Source organism: Salvia splendens, chromosome 2 (assembly GCF_004379255.2).
Source record: "Salvia splendens isolate huo1 chromosome 2, SspV2, whole genome shotgun sequence".
In the NCBI taxonomy this organism is placed as follows: domain Eukaryota; kingdom Viridiplantae; phylum Streptophyta; class Magnoliopsida; order Lamiales; family Lamiaceae; genus Salvia; species Salvia splendens.
In genome coordinates this window covers 13493000-13513558 of record NC_056033.1, presented here as the reverse complement: position 1 = coordinate 13513558, position 20559 = coordinate 13493000, and the positions used below count along the sequence as shown (strand labels likewise).

At 43.0% G+C, this 20559-nt stretch overlaps 1 protein-coding gene across 1 annotated transcript; it reads left to right on the top strand.

Moving 5' to 3' along the window:
• The first annotated feature begins 18898 nt into the window (after positions 1–18898).
• LOC121774126 lies at positions 18899–19318 on the top strand. The gene has a single exon (XM_042171048.1). The coding sequence runs from the start codon at positions 18899–18901 to the stop codon at positions 19316–19318; it is 420 nt and encodes a 139-aa protein (XP_042026982.1).
• Positions 19319–20559: the final 1241 nt, after the last annotated feature.

Here is a 20559-nt window from a genome sequence, read left to right as displayed (position 1 = left end):
AATACGACTTATCAAACTGCTCACACTTACCGCATGCTTGTCCTCAAGCGTGAAGAACAAACAAAAAGAAATAAGTCGAATTCTAGCCTGGTTACTCCCCTGACCGACTCAATCCTACCCTAGACTCTAACTATGACGCAAAGAAAACACATAACAAAGACAAACACATAAAAGAAAACTAAAACACTTAGACACATTAACACAGTAATTGGGCTATATTTTCAACCATCCCTCCCCTCGGGATCAGGTGCAATCCGGCCTTAGACAGCCTTGAACTTCCGCCGCCCCCCTTTTCTCTCTCAGTCAGTATATCCGCTCGTCAAGATCGCCCAAACTTTCGGCCAAACACTAGGTTCACTCAGTCACTCATACCTCTCCGGGAATGTTAGGACTGCATTCTCTCATAGTGCTCAACCACAATTGCTTCGGACTTAGATTTCACGTGCAGCTACTGAAGGACTTAAAGGCTTGTAACGGGGCTATTAGTTTGTGGTGTTTTGGGTGGATGTTCCTAAGGCTCTAAGGTTCAAAAAATTCCACTTTATTTGGTGCGTGGGAACTGTGTGTACTCGGGCTCTTGGCTGTCACCTCGGCTTGGCTGGACTTTTTCTGAAGTTGCTTCCCAACTGGTCAGTAGCGTCTTTTGGCTTCGCCACCCTTATTCATTCTCATCCTTTTTGTGGTCAAGTGTTTTCGACCATTTTCTTTACATTTTTCTTCTTCCCTTTTTATTATTTTTTTTGGACCTGGAATGACTTCCTGGTCGATTTTTTTCCTTGCTTCTCAATTCTTTCGCTCCAGTTGGTTTCTTTATTGTATGTCCTTCTGACCAGTTGCCTTCTTGCCTTATGTCTTGCACACACAATTCCAGTGGCTAGGGGTGTATATCTGGGTATGTGTATGGCTAGAAAGTGGGGTTCTAAAGGTTGGAAAATAAATATTTTTTTTTTGGGGGGGGGGGTTTCCTACTGCCTTCAGTGTTGCTGCACGCAGTCACTTCACCCTAGGCACCTTGTGGCAGCCACTCTTTTCTTTTCTGAATTAGTGGAAAGTGGTTCCACTTTAGGCTTTTACTCACATTTAAAGAGGGCTTTTGCGTTTTGGCTCTAAGTGTGGGCTTTTCTCTCATACTCGCATCATCCATACTGACTAGGAGATACTAAGGGGGGTGGTTTCCATTTTTCAGCATGTCGTATCTTCCTAAATTCCCCTTACCGTCAGCTCAAGACAGTTGAGTTTTAAGCTCAATCAAATAAAAACTAGACCTACACACTACGCAAACACTTAAACATAGATAACACATATGTACACATACATCATACTGGCCATTGCGTCCCCCCTCCCACTTCACAAGTGTCTGCCCTCAGATAAGGCTGTGAAGTGGAAAAGGTAATGTCCAGTATGTTGACACACAGACAAAACAAGCACAACGACATACTAAAACTGAAACCAACAATACGAAACATGTATATACAACAAACTCCTCACACTTAGACTATATAATAGGCTAAGTGTGAGTTGACATTCATACGAAAAAAGAAAACAGAAAACACAAACACATGCGCTAAAAAAACAAACCCTTTACTTCTCACACTTAGACTATTGCGTAGGCTAAGTGTTATGAAAGGGGTTTGCTCACGTACTACACAGATTATAATACCTAAAAAAAAAGCAAAACACAATTAAAATACGAAAAACTAAAAACTGAAAATAAAAAGAAAACTAACTGGTCAGGTGGGGTGGTGGTCACTTGTTGCTCCTACTCCTTCGCGGGGCAGGTTGTGGTGTAGGTGGTTCTTCCGATTGTTCCTCCTCATTCTCGGACTGCTTGTTCCCAGATTCTGCCGACTCTTCGGCATCTCCTTCCTCTTGTTCCGCTTCTTCTTTCTGCTCTGCTTCTTTCGTCTCGGGTATTACTTCCTCTGATACTCGTGGTTCATTAGTTCGGCCTCCGTGGCCACTCGGTCCAGATTCACGGACCAACTTCCCGGTTCCCAACTCGTTCAAGATTCCTTCCATCACAGTTGCCAAACGGCTTAACTCCGCTCTTACTTTTCGATTCTCTTCCGCCAACTCTTCCACGACTTTTTCCAACCTCTCCTGCCTCTGCTCCTGCGCTGGTGTTCCCTGGGCTGCCGTCGCTCTCCCTGTAGGCATAGCTTCTTCTTCCATTGCATAGAAACGTGGTACGCCCTGCCTCATGTAAACGGTGTTCGTTCGGACAAACAAAGGTGTATCAAAGAGACCAGGAGGGTCCACCATGATCTGGTCGGATAAGTCTGCAGCCTCCGTGATGATGATGTTGTTTCTGACGAACACTCCCAAGATATGGCAGAGAGTGAGGTTTCTCGCTGGGTGGGTGGCAATTAGATGGCATTGGTAGGCGGTCCAAAAACCCAGATGTAACTTCCTTCCGTGCTTGGCGCACCAGAGAAGGTATAACTCCGACATCGATCTCCTGACAGCGGAGTTCGACTGCCCCAACAAATTGAAGTCCAAGTGAAGCTGGACTAGGCGTAGGATTGGGTTATTGAAATGGATTGAGCCAGAGAGAGTGGATGCAAATTCTCCAGAGGCTGGGTGAGTTAACTCCTCCCATGCCTCTCGGGGCTCAAATTCCACATGTCTGCGGGGAATTCCCCGTTCCCTACTTCTCCACTCATTCCCTATGGCCTCCTCCAAACTGCACATTCCCAGACGCACGGTCCACTCAATCAGATTCATCCGTATCTCTCCTCCAAACAGCCTAAAACTGATACATTCCTCATCTAGATCAGTGGTGACCTTAAACCTTAAGGTCGTGAAAAACTCCTTCGCTAATCTAACTGGGACTCTCGCCTCTCCATTCTCCAATAACCATTCGAATCCTAACGCGTGCAAATAAGAGAGAAACTGCTCGCGGACACCCAACTCATCTAAAGAAGGAATATGAAGTACCTTTCCGCTCTTCACTTGCTTACTCCCTTCATCCTTGCTATCGAAAACTATTTGTAGCTCCTTCGAGTCGAAAAGCTTTATCTCCTCCACCAGATCATCAGTAAGGTCCACTGTCCAGCGCTGGTACCTCAGTCTCTCTACCGGGGGTTATATTAGCTCCCGATGATCGTGCGGAAGCTGTTGCTCACTGTACTCCTCGTCCTCCAGGGAAATATAGCTGTCCGATTCTGACTCTTCACTGACAGCGTATTCGCTATCACTTTGTTCCCTCCAGTGTTCCTGGGCTCGCTGAACTGACTCAGTAATGACTATGCCAGTGTTCACTGTACGTGGCTTCTTGTTGCTGGGCTTCTTCTTCATAGGGGCCTTCCCCTTTTGTTTTCTCTCTTCACGGTATCTAACTTCCTCTCCGTCATCCTTGTCTTTCTCTTCTTCGGGTTCCTTCTCAGCTTGTGTCGAAAGTGGATCCTGGGTAGTAGGGCCGGTCTCCTTGTGGCCTACTGACCTGGATGCGAGGTCCAGACCCTCAGCCATCCCGTTAGCCTCTTCACCTTGGCCACTCAGTGTTGGAGAGACCGCTTCGGTTTCCATTGCAGTATCCTCTAGGTCAGTAACAGGTAAAAACTCTTCCCCAGGTTTTGTGGGAGTGGTCCTCTCTTCTTCACTCAAGATCTCCACGGGATTTGCCTCCGTGTTCGGCTTCGCCTTACTAGCTGCCCACTTTCCTAAGCATCGTTGAGATACCCTTTGCGGCTTTGGCCGACTAGCCTTAGGTTCGCCCTTCAACACCAACTTCCTCTTGACGGCCTTCGGTTTTGTCATCGGAGGTGCCACTGGGTTGGGTACTTCTGGTCTTGCTTCTGTTTCTTTTGCTTTCGTTTCATGTTCTTCAATAGATGTATCACCCCGTCTCTGTTTCTGGCTGGGGTAATTCCGGCATAATCTCTTCTTCCCTAGCTTGGCTTTCCGAGCGGTTTCCTTCTTTGACTTCTTCACTCTCTCCTACTGCTCGTGATGCAAGGTCTAGCCCCTCAGCCACCACGGCAGTGTCATCTTCCATCCGATTGACATCATCTAAAATAGCCTGAAATTCCTCATCGGTCATTAGTCCCTGCTTCTTGGTCGTCTCATTCAGATCTATCTCCCCTCTAGCCACTTCGTGAAGGACGGTTCCTGCGACCGGCGTCTCCTCAGCTGCACTTCTTCCCTCTTGGCCTTGCTTCTCCTTCCTCAGCCTTTCCTTCATTTCTTCTGGATCAGAATCGTAATAGGCCGCAATAGGGTTAACATCCATGGGCTCTGTCTCTTGGTGGTGTGGCTTCAGTGGGAGATTCCTCTTCTTGTGGAGTCGTTGGGGAAGTCGGCATAGTAGATGGAGGTTGTGCCGTGGGCTGCGAGCTTGTCTTTGATGCGGTTACTGCCGGGCTTGCTCCAGTCACGCTCCCATGTCCTCCGATTCGGCTGAAATTTGCCAACTCTGCCGCCCAATTTCTGGTCGGATCTTGCAGCCTAAGAAACTCCGCCATTGCGTCTAACGAGATCATCGCTGGTGCTTGCGGAGTCGGCTCTGATGGTTGTGGGTTTGGCGATGGTTGGGTGGACGGTGGTTCTTCTCGCGGCTGTTGTGTTTCTGGGACCTCTTCCCGGCGGTTTGAAGTGGGTTTGATTTTTGTTGCCCATGCTTTCTTTACCATGGCTTAGGTCTGTGAAATTCTGGGTATAATGTGGGGGTTGGTGTTTGTGGAGTGACGGTGGAAATTTTGCAGAGAGAAAAAATTGCAGAGTGAAATTGTGAAGTGAAAAACGGGGGAGACGGCTGGTTATGGGTTGGAATAGGGCAGTTGTGGTTTTGCGACCGGTTATAGGCGGTTCCAAATCGCGTCGTTTCGAGGGAGAGGCGGTTGAGAATACTGACTCCTGATTGGTCGGCGTGTCCACTCTCTCTGCTCACGCGCCCCTTCCAGCCGCTGCCACCCTGCAAAATCTGCAAAAAGTCCACAAATTCAAATTCGTTCCTTAATGATTTCCCCCTATATTTCCTAAATTAGAAATAAAGTATAAAGGACACTTAAATAAAATAGGAGTTTCACCAAAATGGTATTCTGATGGTCAGTACGTACTCCCAATTAATATTTGAGGTCCGAAAAATATTTTTGGTTTTTCTTAAAACTACCTAGCATGCAAAGGTTCAAATTAATTAACTACCACATATGTACCATATTTACATCTTCCTTAGGAAAATTGGGATTCTACTTTGCCAGCATATGTACATTACGCTAAAGGAGCTAGCCCAGTGGAATTCCAATCCCCATTCTACCGGTCAGTATGAAACCTGAGTATGTGGTTGCAGTGGGATCTCATCCACTACAGCCACATCATTATTGTCCCTAAATACTTTTAGCCTATGCCCATTCACAATAAAAGGTTCAGAGTTAGAAGGACTCCCTGAAATTTCTACTGCTCCATTGGAGCGGAGTGAGGTGATGACATAAGGCCCTGTCCATTTCGACTTGAGTTTTCCAGACATGAGCTTCAGTCTTGACTGGAAAAGTAGTACTTTCTGCCCAACATGGAGATCCTTGGTCCTCAGATTCCTGTCGTGCCACAATTTGGTTCGCTCCTTGTACCACATAGCTGAGTCGAACGATTCCAATCTGAGTTCCTCCAACTCCTGCAGCTGCAGCTTCCTTTCCTCTTCACAGGCTGTAGCATCCATATTCACTTGTTGTACTGCCCAGTATGCTCGATGCTCAATTCCCACTGGTAAGTGACACATTTTTCCAAAAACAATTCGGTACGGGGACATTCCTATGGGGGTTTTGTAGGCTGTGCGATATGCCCATAGAGCATCCTCTAACCTCATACTCCAGTCCTTCCTGGTAGGATTTACGGTCTTCTCCAGAATCTTTTTTATCTCTCGGTTAGAGATCTCTGCCTGCCCGTTCGCTTGCGGGTGGTAGGGGCTTGATAGTCTGTGATGCACACCGTACTTCTTCATCAAGGCTTCGATGGTGCAGTTACAGAAGTGGGTGCCTTGATCGGATATTATGGCCCTTGGTACTCCGAATCGACTGAAAATGTTACTTTTGAGGAACTTGGCCACCTCCCTTGCTTCACACGTGCTTGTGGCCTTGGCTTCTACCCACTTGGAGACGTAATCCACTGCAACTAGGATATACAAATTGCCATAGGACGAAGGAAAAGGACCCATGAAGTCCATTCCCCATATGTCGAATAACTCATAGACAATTACCGGAACTTGGGGCATCTCATCTTTTGCAGATATCCCACCGGTCAGTTGACAGCGTTCACAACTTCTGCAGAACTCGTATGCGTCCTTGTTAAGCGTTGGCCAATAAAAGCCGCTATCCAGAATCTACCTTGCCGTCTTCTTGGACCCAAAATGTCCTCCACACGCTAACGAATGGCAATGGATCAAGACATCCCGCTGCTCCCAGTCAGGAATGCACCTCCTTATCACTTGATCGGATCCCACTCTCCATAGATAGGGGTCGTCCCAAAAGTAGTATTTTGCTTCACTCTTAATCTTCATTCTTTGGGCCTTGGTAATACTCGACACTTCTGGAAGCTCTCCAGTCACTAGGTAGTTGGCTAGGTCTGCATACCATGGTTCTTGCCCTACCTTTTCTTTCCCTCTTGCTGTATCGTACTGGCCAGTAAGCTTCATCACTTCTTCCCAGTCAATTTTCCTGACCTCAAAAATCACCTCACATAAATGCTCCTCTGGAAACTTGTCGTGCACCTCTTCGCTGTTTCCATCTTGCACTATTCTACTCAAATGGTCCGCCACCTTGTTCACAACTCCTTTCTTATCTTCCACTTCCCAATCAAATTCTTGTAACAAGAGTACCCATCGGATCAAACAGGGTTTGGATTCTTTCTTGGCAATCAGATACTTAATCGCTGCATGGTCAGTATATACGATGACCTTGGATCCCAACAAGTATGGCTGGAACTTCTCGAAAGAATACACCACTGCCAGCATCTCCTTTTCAGTGGTATCGTAATTCCGCTGGGCTTGATTCAGAGTCTTAGATGCATAAAAAATTACGTACCTCTTCCCATCGATCTTCTGACCCAGTACGGCTCCCACTGCATAGTCGCTGGCGTCACACATTACTTTGAAAGGATAGTCCCAGTCAGGAGCCCGTATGATAGGTGTGGATATCAGCTTTTCCTTGAGAAGGTTGAAAGCAGCCTTGCATTGCTCATCAAAAACGAACTCCACTTCATTCTGAAGAAGTCGGGTAAGGGGTTGGGCGATCTTGGAGAAATCCTTGATAAATCTTCGATAAAATCCGGCGTGCCCTAGAAAGCCCCTTATCCCCTTCTGATCAGTAGGAAACGACAATTTGGATATAACGTCCACCTTGGCTCGATCCACCTGGATTCCTCTCTCTGAGACCACGTGTCCTAGAACAATCCCCTCGGTGACCATAAAATGACACTTCTCAAAGTTCAAAACCAAACTCTTTGCTTGACACCTTTCGAGAACTATGTCTAAGTGATGAAGGCATGAGTCGAAAGAATCTCCGTAGACCGTAAAGTCATCCATAAATATCTCTATACAGTCCTCAATTAGATCGGAGAATATGCTCATCATACATCTTTGAAAAGTACCTGGAGCGTTGCATAGGCCGAAAGGCATGCGTCTGTATGCATAGGTTCCGAATGGGCAAGTGAATGTAGTCTTGTCCTGGTCCTCAGGATCCACGTAAATTTAGAAATATCCACTGTATCCATCCAAAAAGCAAAAGTACTTCTTACCAGCTAGTCTCTCCAACATTTGGTCGATGAAAGGCAAAGGGAAATGGTCATTCCTCATTGCATTTTTCAGCTTTCGGTAATTGATGCACATTCGCCAACCTGTGACTAGCCTCGTTGGGATCAGCTCATTCCTCTCATTTTGAACGACTTGGATTCCCGACTTCTTTGGAACCATGTGGATCGGGCTGACCCACTCACTGTCCGGCACTGAATAGATAATCCTTAGCGATAACAATTTCAAGATTTCCTTCAATATTTCTTCTCGCATGTTAGGGTTTACCTTCCTTTGAGCATCTCGATGCGCTTTTGCTCCTTCCTCCAGCCTAATATGGTGCATGCAGATGTCGGGGCTTATCCCCACCAAATCTGTAAGACTCCATCCAATCGCTTTCTTGTTCTTGCTCAGCACAGTCAGTAGCCTCGCCTCTTGTTCCTTTGTAAGGCTGCTGCTGATGATCACTGGATATGAGTTCTCCTCTCCGAGGAAATCATACTTCAGATTCGATGGCAGTTTCTTCAGCTCGACTTGGGGTGGAAGTGTGTCTTCGGGTAGAGGGTTTCTTTCAGCTTCTCCTTCTCTTTCTAATTCTCCCCCTGGGGGTTCCTCTATACTAGCTGGTAGCTGAGCCCCTGCGGCTCCAATGAACTCTGATTTCTGGCAAAATTCCTTGATTGCTCCTTCTATTTCTTCATCAGTCAACCATTGGCTACTGATCAGATCGCACCATGCAGCAGCTTCTACGTCAGTCTGCTCATACACATCTAAAGCTTGAAGTTTCTCCTGCAAGAGTTCGGTCTCAAGAAAATCTTGGACTAAGGGGTCAATCACATCAACATAGCATAGGTTTTCAGAATCAATAGGCTTCTTCATGGCCTCATTGATATCAAAAGTAAATTTCTCCCCATGGAAATCAATGCAAATTGTCCCCTCAGCCATGTCTACTATTGTCTTGGCCGTTCTAAAAAATGGTCTCCCTAACAATATGCCACTAGATTCCCTAGCCTCTGACTCACTCATTTTAATCACATAAAAGTCAGCAGGGTAGGTAAAATCATGCACTCTAACCAACACATTCTCTAAAACACCCTCAGGACTTATGCATGACCTATCAGCCAGTTGGATCAACACCCTAGTACTCGACAATCTAACTCCATTCAATCGGTTAGATATTGACAATGGCATAACATTTATAGATACCCCCAGGTCACACATTGCATGCTCGACTTTTACATCTCCTACAGTTATGGGTAGAGTGAACATACCTGGGTCGGCTCTCTTGGATGGTAGTTTTTCCTGCACAATCGCCGACGCTATCCCTTCCACCATGATCTTCCCATCCTCCTGGGCTTTCCCGGCTATGAACTCCTTAATGAATTTCCCAAGAGGGGGTAGCTTCACGGCTTGGAGGAATGGTATGGTGACATCCAATTTCCCAAAAATCGACAAGTAATCCATCGGGTTCTCCTTCTTTCTTTTTGTAACAAAACGGAAAGGGAATGGCCTCTCCCCTTTAGTTCCTTCCGTCGGTCCCCAACAGCCTTCCCGGAGTCTTTCTCGGGCGCATTCTGGGCTGGAGTTTCCTTCGTCAGTTCCTTCTCCTTAGATTCACTGTTCCTCGACGGTTCTTCATCCAAGAAAAACGGATCCTGCATCCGAGGCATGGGTTTCTTTAGCTCTTCCAACGAAATGATATTGCCCATTTTTTTCATCCCACTCGGTTCTCCATTGGCTTTTTTCGGTTAGGGTCCTTCATAGGTGGTGTCGGACCTCAGTGTCACCTTACTAACATTCTCTTTTTCGGGTATATGGACTGTAGAAGGGAGTTTCCCTGAATTTCCTCTCAAATCACCCACCGAATTGGCCAGCTGGGCCAACTGCCTATTCATCATATCCATGTTCGCTTTATGTTCCTTCTGGGCATTTTGCATCCCCTGCACTACTTCGTTGTGGGATTGCAACTCGCCCTTGATACCTTGCTGCGACGCGAGCAATTCTCCCATCATGTCCTCCATGGATCGTCTGGTCCTGTTGGAATATTGTGACTGATTTGGGCCTTGGTGCTGGTTATACTGGGAACTTTGGTTGGGCTGGAAATTTTGGAAGTGTTGCTGGTTCTGGTTAGGTGGATATTGGTTATACTGGCCAGGAGGGTTATACTGGTCTTGGTGATATTGGTTCTGGTTCTGGTTTTGGAAATGATTTTGGTTCTGATGGTGTTGGGGTGCTTGATTCGGCTGATTTTGGTAATTTTGGAAGTTTCTCTGGTGGGGTGGTATGTAGACAGGGTTTGGGTTTTGGTGTTGTGGGTTTTGGTTTTGGGATTGTTGGTTCCTTCCTGACCAGTTGGACTGGTGGTCCGGGTTTGCTGGCCCACGGTTGGGGTTTTGGTTCGAGTGGGGGTTATATTAGTTCTGACCTTGACCTTGGTTTTGATTTTGGTTCTCATCTCCCCATCGAAAATTTGGGTGATCCCTCCATGGTGCGTCCCGTTGTCTCCCCTGGATCCAATTCCCATTTGAGTTAAAATACCCGACAGCATTAGCCTGTTCCATACTGACCGAGTCGTTTGGCTGATCATAGCTCGGTTCTTGGTTTCCCTATTCTGCACCCTTGTAGTTCCCAACTAGGGAAGTCGGCGGTGTATTCTTCTCGATTGCGCTCAGGAGTGACTTCTTCAGCTCATCCATCTTCAAATCCATTTTCTGTTCAAGCTTCTGCTCCTGGTCAGTAGACGAGGCACTTGCAACCCTTTCTCGGTTGTATCCATCTCTTGAATGGTCATACTCCTTCTTCGCACTCAGTAGTTTCCTTAGGACCCTCTTCGCTTCACTGACCCGTAGCTGCGTGAAGCTTCCTCCCGACGACGAATTGGCCAGGTCCTTGGTTGTTATGTTCATCCCCTCATAGAAGGTATGATGTATCTCAATGTCCGTCATGCGATGATTGGGACATGCATCTAAAAGGCCCATATACCTCGTCCAATAATCGCTCAAAGGTTCATCGTACCCTTGCTTCACACTAGTTATTTCCCTTTTCAGCGCGTTTGTCTTGGATGACGGGAAAAACTCGCCTAGGAATACTGACTTGAAATCAGCCCAACTCTCAATGGAGTCGGGGGGCAGACGCATGAACCAGGTGTTAGCCTCCCCTTTCAGTAAGAACGGCAAGGCCTTCAGTCTATAATCATCCTCAGTCGCTCCTGCTGGCCTTCTCTGTGCCCTACAAATTTTACAAAACTCATGAAGGAACTCATACGGCCCTTCGTAACTCTTCCCGCAATATGTAGGCGGAATTGCGATCATATGAGGCTTCACATCACAAGCAGTTTGCCCTGGGGTCACAACTATGGCTTGAGGTGGTTCTCCCTCGGTATGTGCGTTCAGCGTCCCGATCTCAGGATCTTCTTCTCCTTGAGCGGCCATCCTTCTCGGGTTTCCCTCTATCCTTGGTATCTCTTCCGGTATTGGTCATTTTATTGTGTATTGCTCCTCGTCACTACTCGAACCTAAGTCAGACAAAGCCGTCGATAGGCCGGATCGAGTGGTTACGAGTATAGATCCTCGCTGAAGTATCTTCGGTCTCCACTGGTCAGGAGCCGAACTGCTTCTCATAAATTGAAATAAAAAGAAAGAGAAAAATTATCCACAATATATACGCCAAAGTATCACACACAATAACAATAAATAACGCCATTCATCTCCGGTAGCGGCGCCATTTGAAAGAGCAGGTTTGCGTCAGGTGTCGTTCAAGCCCAGGTGTATCCTACTGATCAGGATAAAACAAGCCCCAGCTAATCCTGAACCTGGTATCAATAATTCCTCAACCCTCTTCTACTGGGTAGTATAGTGAAGGTAGGGGTCGAATCCCACAGAGATGGTGACGATTTGGAGTGATTGTGGTGATATTCTGGAAGGGTTTGGTTAGCTACCACGCTTTGGGTTGAGACTTATCTAGGCTGGAATTTAAGGTGGTACTCTACTGACTAGGAGGTGTGAGAGACTTTTGATAAGCAGTTGTGTACGTGAGAGTAGGGGACAAGATGTTTCAGAAATAAATGTAGAAGGTACGAGTTTACTATAAAAGGCTAAACGGAATATCAGAGGAAAAAAGGTAGTTAGATGACTAGACTGACAGATCTGTAGGGTATCGCCTGAAAAGGTAGAAAAAGTAAAGGACAAAAGCAAAAAGTAACTAAAAAGTAAAAGTGGTCCCAAACTTGGATGGAGATGTTGTCTTCTTCAACATAAATCAAATCAGATCAGCAAAACCAGATTCATCACCATAAAAACACAGATTAACAACTTCAAGAACACAGATCTACAATTAAAACTTCAAATCAAAAGATCGAACACTGAAACTGTAATTATGCTTACTGGCCAACATGCAGGGTGGCAGAAATCACGTAAACTGGGTTTCCACACTTAACTAATTCAGATCTAAAATCTAACAGCTATCTAGACTTGCAAACTCAGAGAGATTAAGTACAGAAGTTAAAACATGCGATTCCACACTGAAAATTACCGTAACAGCTAGATCTAAGCTATCTAGGCAGAAAGAAGCGAAAACAAACATGAACCGATGCTGGAAAACAACTTCATATTCAATAAAACGTTTGGATCACAACTAAGACTTCAAAGTAAGCAAATATTTAAAGTGCAACAAATCCAATCGTAAGAAAACAGAATGCGATTAACTAAGAAAGCAATAAAGATTGTTTGCCACTCCGGGCGATGAAACTGCTACGACTACGGAATAAACTAGCTGCAACGGTGGAAGGCGAATCTCTGGCGGACTTCTGGAACTTCAGGTGACCATGGCTGTGGCGAGAAACGAGAATTACGAAAGATAATGCTGAAGTAGTGATCTACCGAAGAGAGATTGCTAACTAAGCGTAGGAGTTAACTAACTAATTGATTATGATTCTCTCTCCAAGTGGCTTCCTTTTATAGGGAGGCCTCCCTTGATTTTTAGGGTAGACTTCAAACATGAAATGACTCTTTTGCCCCCTTGCTTGCGGCTGATCTTCCCAGCTATCCTTTTTCTCCATCTCGAGCCTTTTTGGCATGCATAATGGTCAGGATAGCAACATCCTGACGCCCTTTTCGCCTGAAGTATCCGAAGCTTTGCCTACTGGCTAGAACACTCAACCTGCACACTTAAGCAACTGTTTTGCAGATATAATTCAATTATGCACATCATACTGACCAGTAACCAAGGCCTAGATACGACTTATCATCACTTTTAATTCGACCATCATGCTTCTCTCCAGTGTTTGATTCTTAGGGCTTCTCTCACTGTCTGTGGGATTTCTTCTTCTTCATACAAAACTGCCTCAAATGCTCGGGGCCAGTTTCGTCAAGTTTGCTTTTGCTACACTTCCTATCGGATATCTTGATTTTCTTCCGCCTATCTTTTCCGGAGAATATTTTTTGGGTGGAATTCCCCGAGTACTCCGATGTGGCAAAATATATTGTCCAGTATCCTCATCAATGATTTCTCTTTCTTCATCTTCTGCAACCATATTGTCAGCAGTAACAGTAATAGAGTTCTCATTAGAGTTGTTTACCTCGGATATCGGATGAGAGGACGTTTGGGCGACACTTTGTTCCGCAGGTTGACATGTGTGTAAGACATGCTCGGTGACAGGAGTAGTTGGCTCGGGTTGACCTTCATTGGGATTATGATCATGGATTATAGGCATCCAACTTAGCATGTCATCATTTGAAACCTCATTCATTTCCTTCTCCCCCTGATTGTTAAGTTGGGTGTTGTAAAAGAATTCTGTTTCTAGGAAATTACAGTTCATCGTGGTGATAACCTGTCGGTTTTGTGGATCGTAGCATCTGTATCCCTTTTGACTTCTCCCATACCCAATGAAAACACACTTAATCGCACAAGGGGCTAGTTTCGTTCGCTCATGTTTCGGGACATGAACGAACACGGAACATCCGAAAATTCGAGGTTCAAGAGATAAGGCTTGAGGGACACTAGTTAAGGTAGATAAAACTTTAAGTGGGGTTTGAAGATTTAGGATTCTAGTTGGGAGATGATTTATAAGGTATACTGAAGTAGCAATTTCTTCCGGCCAAAAATATTTTCGGACTTTGGACTAAAAAATAAGTGCCCTAGTCATTTCTAGAATAGTTCGGTTTTTGCGTTCAGCTACCCCATTCTGTTCAGACGTGTAGGCACAAGAAGTTTGGTGAATAAGACCTTTCTCAATGCAAAAAATTTTCATTTTTGCGTTAACAAACTCCCCTCCATTATCTGATCGAAGAATTTTGATTTTTGTCTGAAATTGGGTGAGGATCATGGCATAAAATTCACAAAATTTAGAGAAGGCATCGGATTTGTTTTTCAAAAAATACACCCATGTCATGCGAGTGCAATCATCAATGAATGAGACAAAGTATTTCAAACCGTTTCCCCCAGAAATTGGACAAGGACCCCACACATCTGAATGTATCAAGGAAAAAATCGAGTCCACTCTAGTATTGTTGGATTTAAAAGATTGTCTGTGGCTTTTAGCCAAAATACAAGTTTCACACTAAAAAACAGAATTGTTCACAAGATGCGGAAATAAAAGTTTTAAGTAACTAGAAGATGGATGCCCTAACCGCCTATGCTATAACCATGTTTCTCGTTCTGAAGATCCATGAGCCAACATTGCCCTGCCAGTTTGAGCTATCTCGTCCACAAAGTATAACCCGCGACGTTCAGTGCCACGCCCAATAATCGTCCCGTCCGGATATCCTGAAGAAAACAAAATTTAGGATGCATCAGAAGAGTACAATTGAGCTCTCGTGTTACGTGACTAATAGACATTAGATTCTGGGAAAGAGACGGCACGTAAAGACAATTAGATATTTTCAAAGTAGGAGAAATTTGAACAGTGCCAGCCCCCTCGGCCCGAGCAAAATCACCACCAGCAGTTTCAACATATGTTCGTTTCGCCTTAGATAATTCACCAAAGTCCGATCTATCATAGGTCATAGTATCGGTTGCCCCACAGTCAAATATCCAACCTCTATCATTTTCTACATTTCCCTTTTTGACATTGCATGCGGTAGAAATTTCAAATTCATCTTCTAAGGCTGAAAAATGATTTTTACACAAAATCTGGGGGGCATTATCATATTTTTCATGAAATATGAGGTTATTTTGTGTAAAAATGTGAGTCTGGGGTTCTATCTGCAATTTAGGGGTTCTTAGGGGTGTGCATGCAATATGGTGGGGTAAAATTTGATATTTATCAAAATTGGAAGGGTTTGAGGATAAATCCCCAAACCCTTTACCTTCAACATGGCAACTTGCGACGAATTGAGCCCTAGCCGCTGCATCTCCTCCAATTTCGACTCCTGTCGCCGACCACCCTCTTGCCGCCGTCACCGGTTCGCCGCTGCCAGATGGGAGAGTCGCCGGTCCACCTCCGTCACCCCGGGTGCAGGTGGCCGCTTGGCTGCCCATCCGGGTGGCAAAAAATTCTCCCCCTCCTGCTCTCCCCATCGCCAATCTCCCCTTAGCGACTGGATTCCGGTTGGTTTTGTGGCGGTCCTCCCACCACTCCGGGTAGCCGACAACTTCGAAACACGTCTCCTTTGTATGTTTTGTTTTTCCGCAGTGGCTGCAAACTAGTTTGGATTTGTCCATTCGAGGTTGATTGGAGAAGGAACAGGACGAAGGCTGACCTCGGTCTCTCGGAGGTGGCGGCGGTCTGGTGTAGCCCCGGCGCGGTGGCGTTGGCGGTGGTCCGCCCGTTCGACCTCCGAATCCAGCCCCGATTTCTGAATCAGGAGTTGGGGTGGAGGGCTTCCAAATTCCAGTACGTGGTTCTTCTTTTTTGACAATCCCAAATGCCTCTTCTGCAGAGGGCCCAGGGCTCTGTTTAAGGAGTTCTCGGCGGAGGGCATCGTATTTGTCATCTAAACCGGATAGAAATTGGTAAAACCTTTTGATTTCAGTCTCTTTTCTGTATGTATTGATACCCTTCTCGCAGGATGTGTAGGGACAGGGTCTTCGGGCATCCATTTCGACCCATAATTGTTGGAGGTCGCCTCACTATTGTTCCAGGGATTCATTCCCTTGCTTGAGTTGATTGGTTCTGATCTCGAGATCGTAGACTTGAACGAGGTCGGCTCTGACTCCGAATGTTGTTGCGAGGCTCCGCCATAACGCCTTGGCAGTTTGGTATTGAGCAAATTGCAAAACAAGCTTTGGCTCCATGTTTTGGATGAGCCATGTGAATACGGTGAAGTCGGAAGCTTGCCAGTTGTTGAACTCTGGGTCGGTGGTTTTTGGAGGATCCTTATCTCCCTCAATGTGGTCGAGTTGTTCTCGACTGCCGATGATTATTCGCATGAGGCGGGACCAGACAGTGAAGTTTCTTCCATCTAACTTGAATCCTAAAGATACAGATTCAACTTGTTTGGACATTTTGAATATGGTTTGATTGGTGCTCACTTGATTTTGGTTGTTTTCAAGCTTGAGGATGGATGTAGGGGCTGATTTTGCCTTGATTTAGTCAAGAGGTTGAGGGGTTTTGAACGATGATGAGAACTTCTCTGAGTTCTCAAAAAAAAAATTAGGATCGAAACCTTGCTCGTGATACCATGTTAGAACAGATAGTTTTCATATTCTATTGATTGAGAAAGTGCTCCAACATCCATGAATTTATAGGAGAGTTGGAGACTCTTGAGATACAATAATAATTCTTGGAACTAGTATACTATTGAAACTAGGTATTATAAATGCTCTATTCTTGAAACTCTTGATGTTCATCTTGGAACTCTTGAAGTTCATTAACTAACATGATGGAGTCACAACAAACAAGCTGGAGTGTTTGTGGGAGTCGAGATCTGATTGAGCAGTTGCAGATGGAGCTTAAGAAGGTGACGGCCAAAATTACGAATGGACAAAATTGCCCTCAACCCTTTCGGGGTGATTTTGTTAGGAAAAAGTAACAAAAAGTGAAAAGAACCTTTAAACGTTCATAAGTACAAGTATAGTGACCGCAAATGATATTTTTAAAGTATATGGACGCCAAATATAGGGACTAAATATGTAGTTCACTCTGATCTAATTGTAAAGATTTAATAAATATATATCATCCGTCTCACCTAGAATGTCCAATTTTTCTTTTTAATTTTGTTCCATTCAAAATGTTTATTTTTTATATTTGGAAATAAATTTCCCTCTCCTCTCTCATCATTAAAATATTTACTCAACTTTATCAGACAAAAACTACACCTAAAATTTCGTGTAGGGCTGTGAATTTTTGGGCCAATACAATAACCTAACACGAATCCACACGAAATTAATGGGTTTGTGTTAAAGCATATTGAGTTCGTATCCTTATCGGGTCGACCCGTTAATAATACGAAAATTTCGTGTTGTGTTCGGGTCGAATTCGGGTTACCCGTTAAGAAATAATATTATAGTATTATTAATTTTTAATATTAAAAAAATATTATTTATTCCTTGGATTTTGTTATTATGAATCTGTTGATGTTATTGTTATATTTTCCGTCTTTTATTAATGAACAATTATAAGTTATATTTTATCTCTTTCATTAATGAATAACTAGGGGACGGACAAGAATGGAAAGTGCGCATATTTTTGTGGGACGAATGGAATATTAATTATATTTGATATATTTATTTACAAAATACATAATTTAAAAGATAACTAAAGCCCTACTTTAAATATTTTGGGTATAATATAGATTTTTTTTAGTATATGGTATTACGGTATATTGTAAATATATGATAGACCGCAATATCAGTAAAATAACGGTATTAAAAATTAACCCATACCGAATATCTGGTATACCACAAAATTTGGTACCGTGACCCACCTCAGCAAAATAGAAATATGAGAAATATAAAAAAGTTTAGGCTGGGAGTATTAAATAGTAGTAGTAGGAATAACAAAAAACTTTACTCGTAATTGAATATAAAAAAGGCGTTATTAAATTTCAGTCATTTGTCAACACTAACAGGTTGATGGCCACAAAAACTCCAAAATTAGATGTATTTATTATATACATGTCACTATTATCGTATTATTACTTGCAACTTAAATTTGGGTTTGCTATTTCATGAAATAAACAGTACTCAATTCCAAAATCAATTTTAAATCTTTATATTAATTTAATCGGTCTACCATTTCACATCGCCATCGATTTTAGGCTACACGTTATTTAAATCTTTATATTAATTTAATCGGTCTACCATTATACATCGCCATCGATTTTAGGCTACACGTTAGTTAATACTCCATCAATCTCATAAGAATATTCACTCTTTCCTTTTTAGCTTGTCCCACGAGAATATACACTTTCTAATTTTGGAAAGTCTTTTCTCTCTAATGAGGTGGGACATATTCTCCACTAATAATACTTTAATTACTTTTTCTCTCTACATCTTTCTTACTTTACCCATTTTACATTAAAAGTCGTGTCGTTCCCAAAGTGCATATTCTTTAGGGACGGATGGACTATTTAACGTACGACCATCATTAATATTAATAAATGAAAATGTTTGAAAAAAATAAAGAAATAGTATATCGTACTAGTAGTAGTATAGTACTCCCTCCGTTCTATAGTAACGGAAGTGTTTCTTTTCGGCAAGGAAATTAAGAAAAATTGTGTTAGATGAGTTAAGTAAATGAAGAATAAAGTATAAGATGAAAAAGGTAGAGAGATGAAGAGATAATAAAGTAAAGAGAGAGTAAAATAAGTGTGGAGAAATGTGTTGACTTTTACTAAAAAGGGAAATGACTACTCTATTACTCTGGAAAGTACCAAAATGTTAAAATGACTATATTACTATGAAACGGAGGGAGTACAATATGATTTCATATTTCATTTATTTAAAAGTGGAGTATTTTATTATGTTTAGTGGTGCGTTACCGTCGGAATCAAAGCTGAAATAATATGATTAATTAACCCGCATAAATCAGGCTACCTCCATTTTATAAAACTGCTTAAATTAAAACACGGCGTTAAAAATAAATTGTTTTCCTCCGTTTGCAATTCACATTCATATTTCCAATCTCTCTATTCACTTTCTCTCTCTAATTCAGTTTCTCAGCAACAGTGAACAAGTTTAATCAGTGATCTGCATATTTAATTGCAAAGTCGGCATCCATCCTTGTGGATAATTATTCCTTCAATGTCGAGAGTCACGGCGGCGGCGACGCGGAGGCAGCCGCTGCTGACGACTTCATCGGAGACGTCGAGCGATTGCGGAGTGAGAAGGAGCAAGCGGGCGAGCAGGATGGGGGAGACGGCGGGGGAGTGCGCGGCGGTGTGCTGCTGCTGCCCCTGCACAATGGTGCACCTCCTAATCCTCACCGTGTTCCGCCTCCCGAGGGGTCTGTGGAGGAAGAAGAAGAAGCGGAAGATGCTGCTGAGGAAGAATCGCCGGAATTCGGAGCAGGAGGCGGCGAATCAGCCGAGATCGAACTCGCTCGTCTTCCGCGGCGGCGCCGAGATTGAAAACGACGTCGTTGACTGGGATAATGATGGAATGTGGGACCGCTTCTACGGATCAGGCTTTTGGAGGAGTTCATCACAAAGAAGCGACGAATGATTGATTCAATGTTTGTGCCCAATTTTTTTTCTTCCTTTTTCTCTTTTTTTTTGGTACATGCTATACATTTTCCCACATTTTCAATTTTTTTTAGGGGATCAGTGTGGTGTGTGGTAGGGTTTAAGAATTGAAATGTGAATTCTTCATCCAATTTCTTAAATTTTGAGGTAATCAATACTTGTACACAAACTGATTTTGTGCTCATTTGGTCTTCCTGATTTCTCATCGATAAAGATTGCTGGCTGCAATGTTTTAAAAACCGGACCGGACCGGCCGGTTCGACCGGTCAGACCGCGAACCGGTAGGTAGTCCGGTCCGGTTCACCCTTTAAACCACCACTGCATTGAACCGCCGTGAACCGGCCGGTCGGACAGGAATCGGAAACCAGTTTTCTATTTTTTTTCAAAATTTTTTAAAATTTGTTGTTGTTAGAGGTTGAACTCATAACCTCTCTTCTAGTTAAGAAGACATCTACCACTCCACCACATAGGCTCATTGAACAATTTAAACATTAAATATTTTTATACATTAACCATTAATTTTATCTACAAAAACTAATAATTCATTTTAATTTTATTATTCTTTAATATAATTGTTAATTATAATATATATAATTATCATCCTTTATGTTTTAATGATGCTCTACTTACCACCTATATTATTATTAGTACCATATATGATTCATTATTTACTATAAATAATTTTTTTATATTACATACTTAATTTATATACCCTATCTATTGACATTAATGAATAATCTTATCTAAACTAATTAATAAGTACTTAATTCGTATTTAATTATATATTATTTTACGAAATAAATTTTCTTAAATTAATATAAACATTATCTATTTTAATACATGAAATATTAAATTTTTTATCTAGACTAACTAATATTAAATATATATATCTGAATATATTTACTAAATTTTAATATTATTTATATTTATACATCACTAATTATCTATAAGGTTTAATGTTTTGTGATATATTATTAATTGTAAATCATTTACTAAATTTAATATATTTTTATATATATTTGCAACAGTAAAACGGTTAGACCGGTGGTTCGACCGGTTGGACCGGTTGAACCGTGAACCAGTAACGTTGCCTGTTCGCTTGCCGGTCCGGTTTTTAAAACATTGGCTGGCTGTTTCTCTTGAATTTGATTAAAGCTGGTGACAATATTTCCGATGAATTTGCAATGCATTTTTACAAAGTGACCCTTGGTTAATCATGAT

Bases quoted from the DNA above. Each gene is read 5' to 3' on its own strand.
- LOC121774126 (XM_042171048.1), top strand. From the start codon at position 18,899: ATGTCGAGAGTCACGGCGGCGGCGACGCGGAGGCAGCCGCTGCTGACG.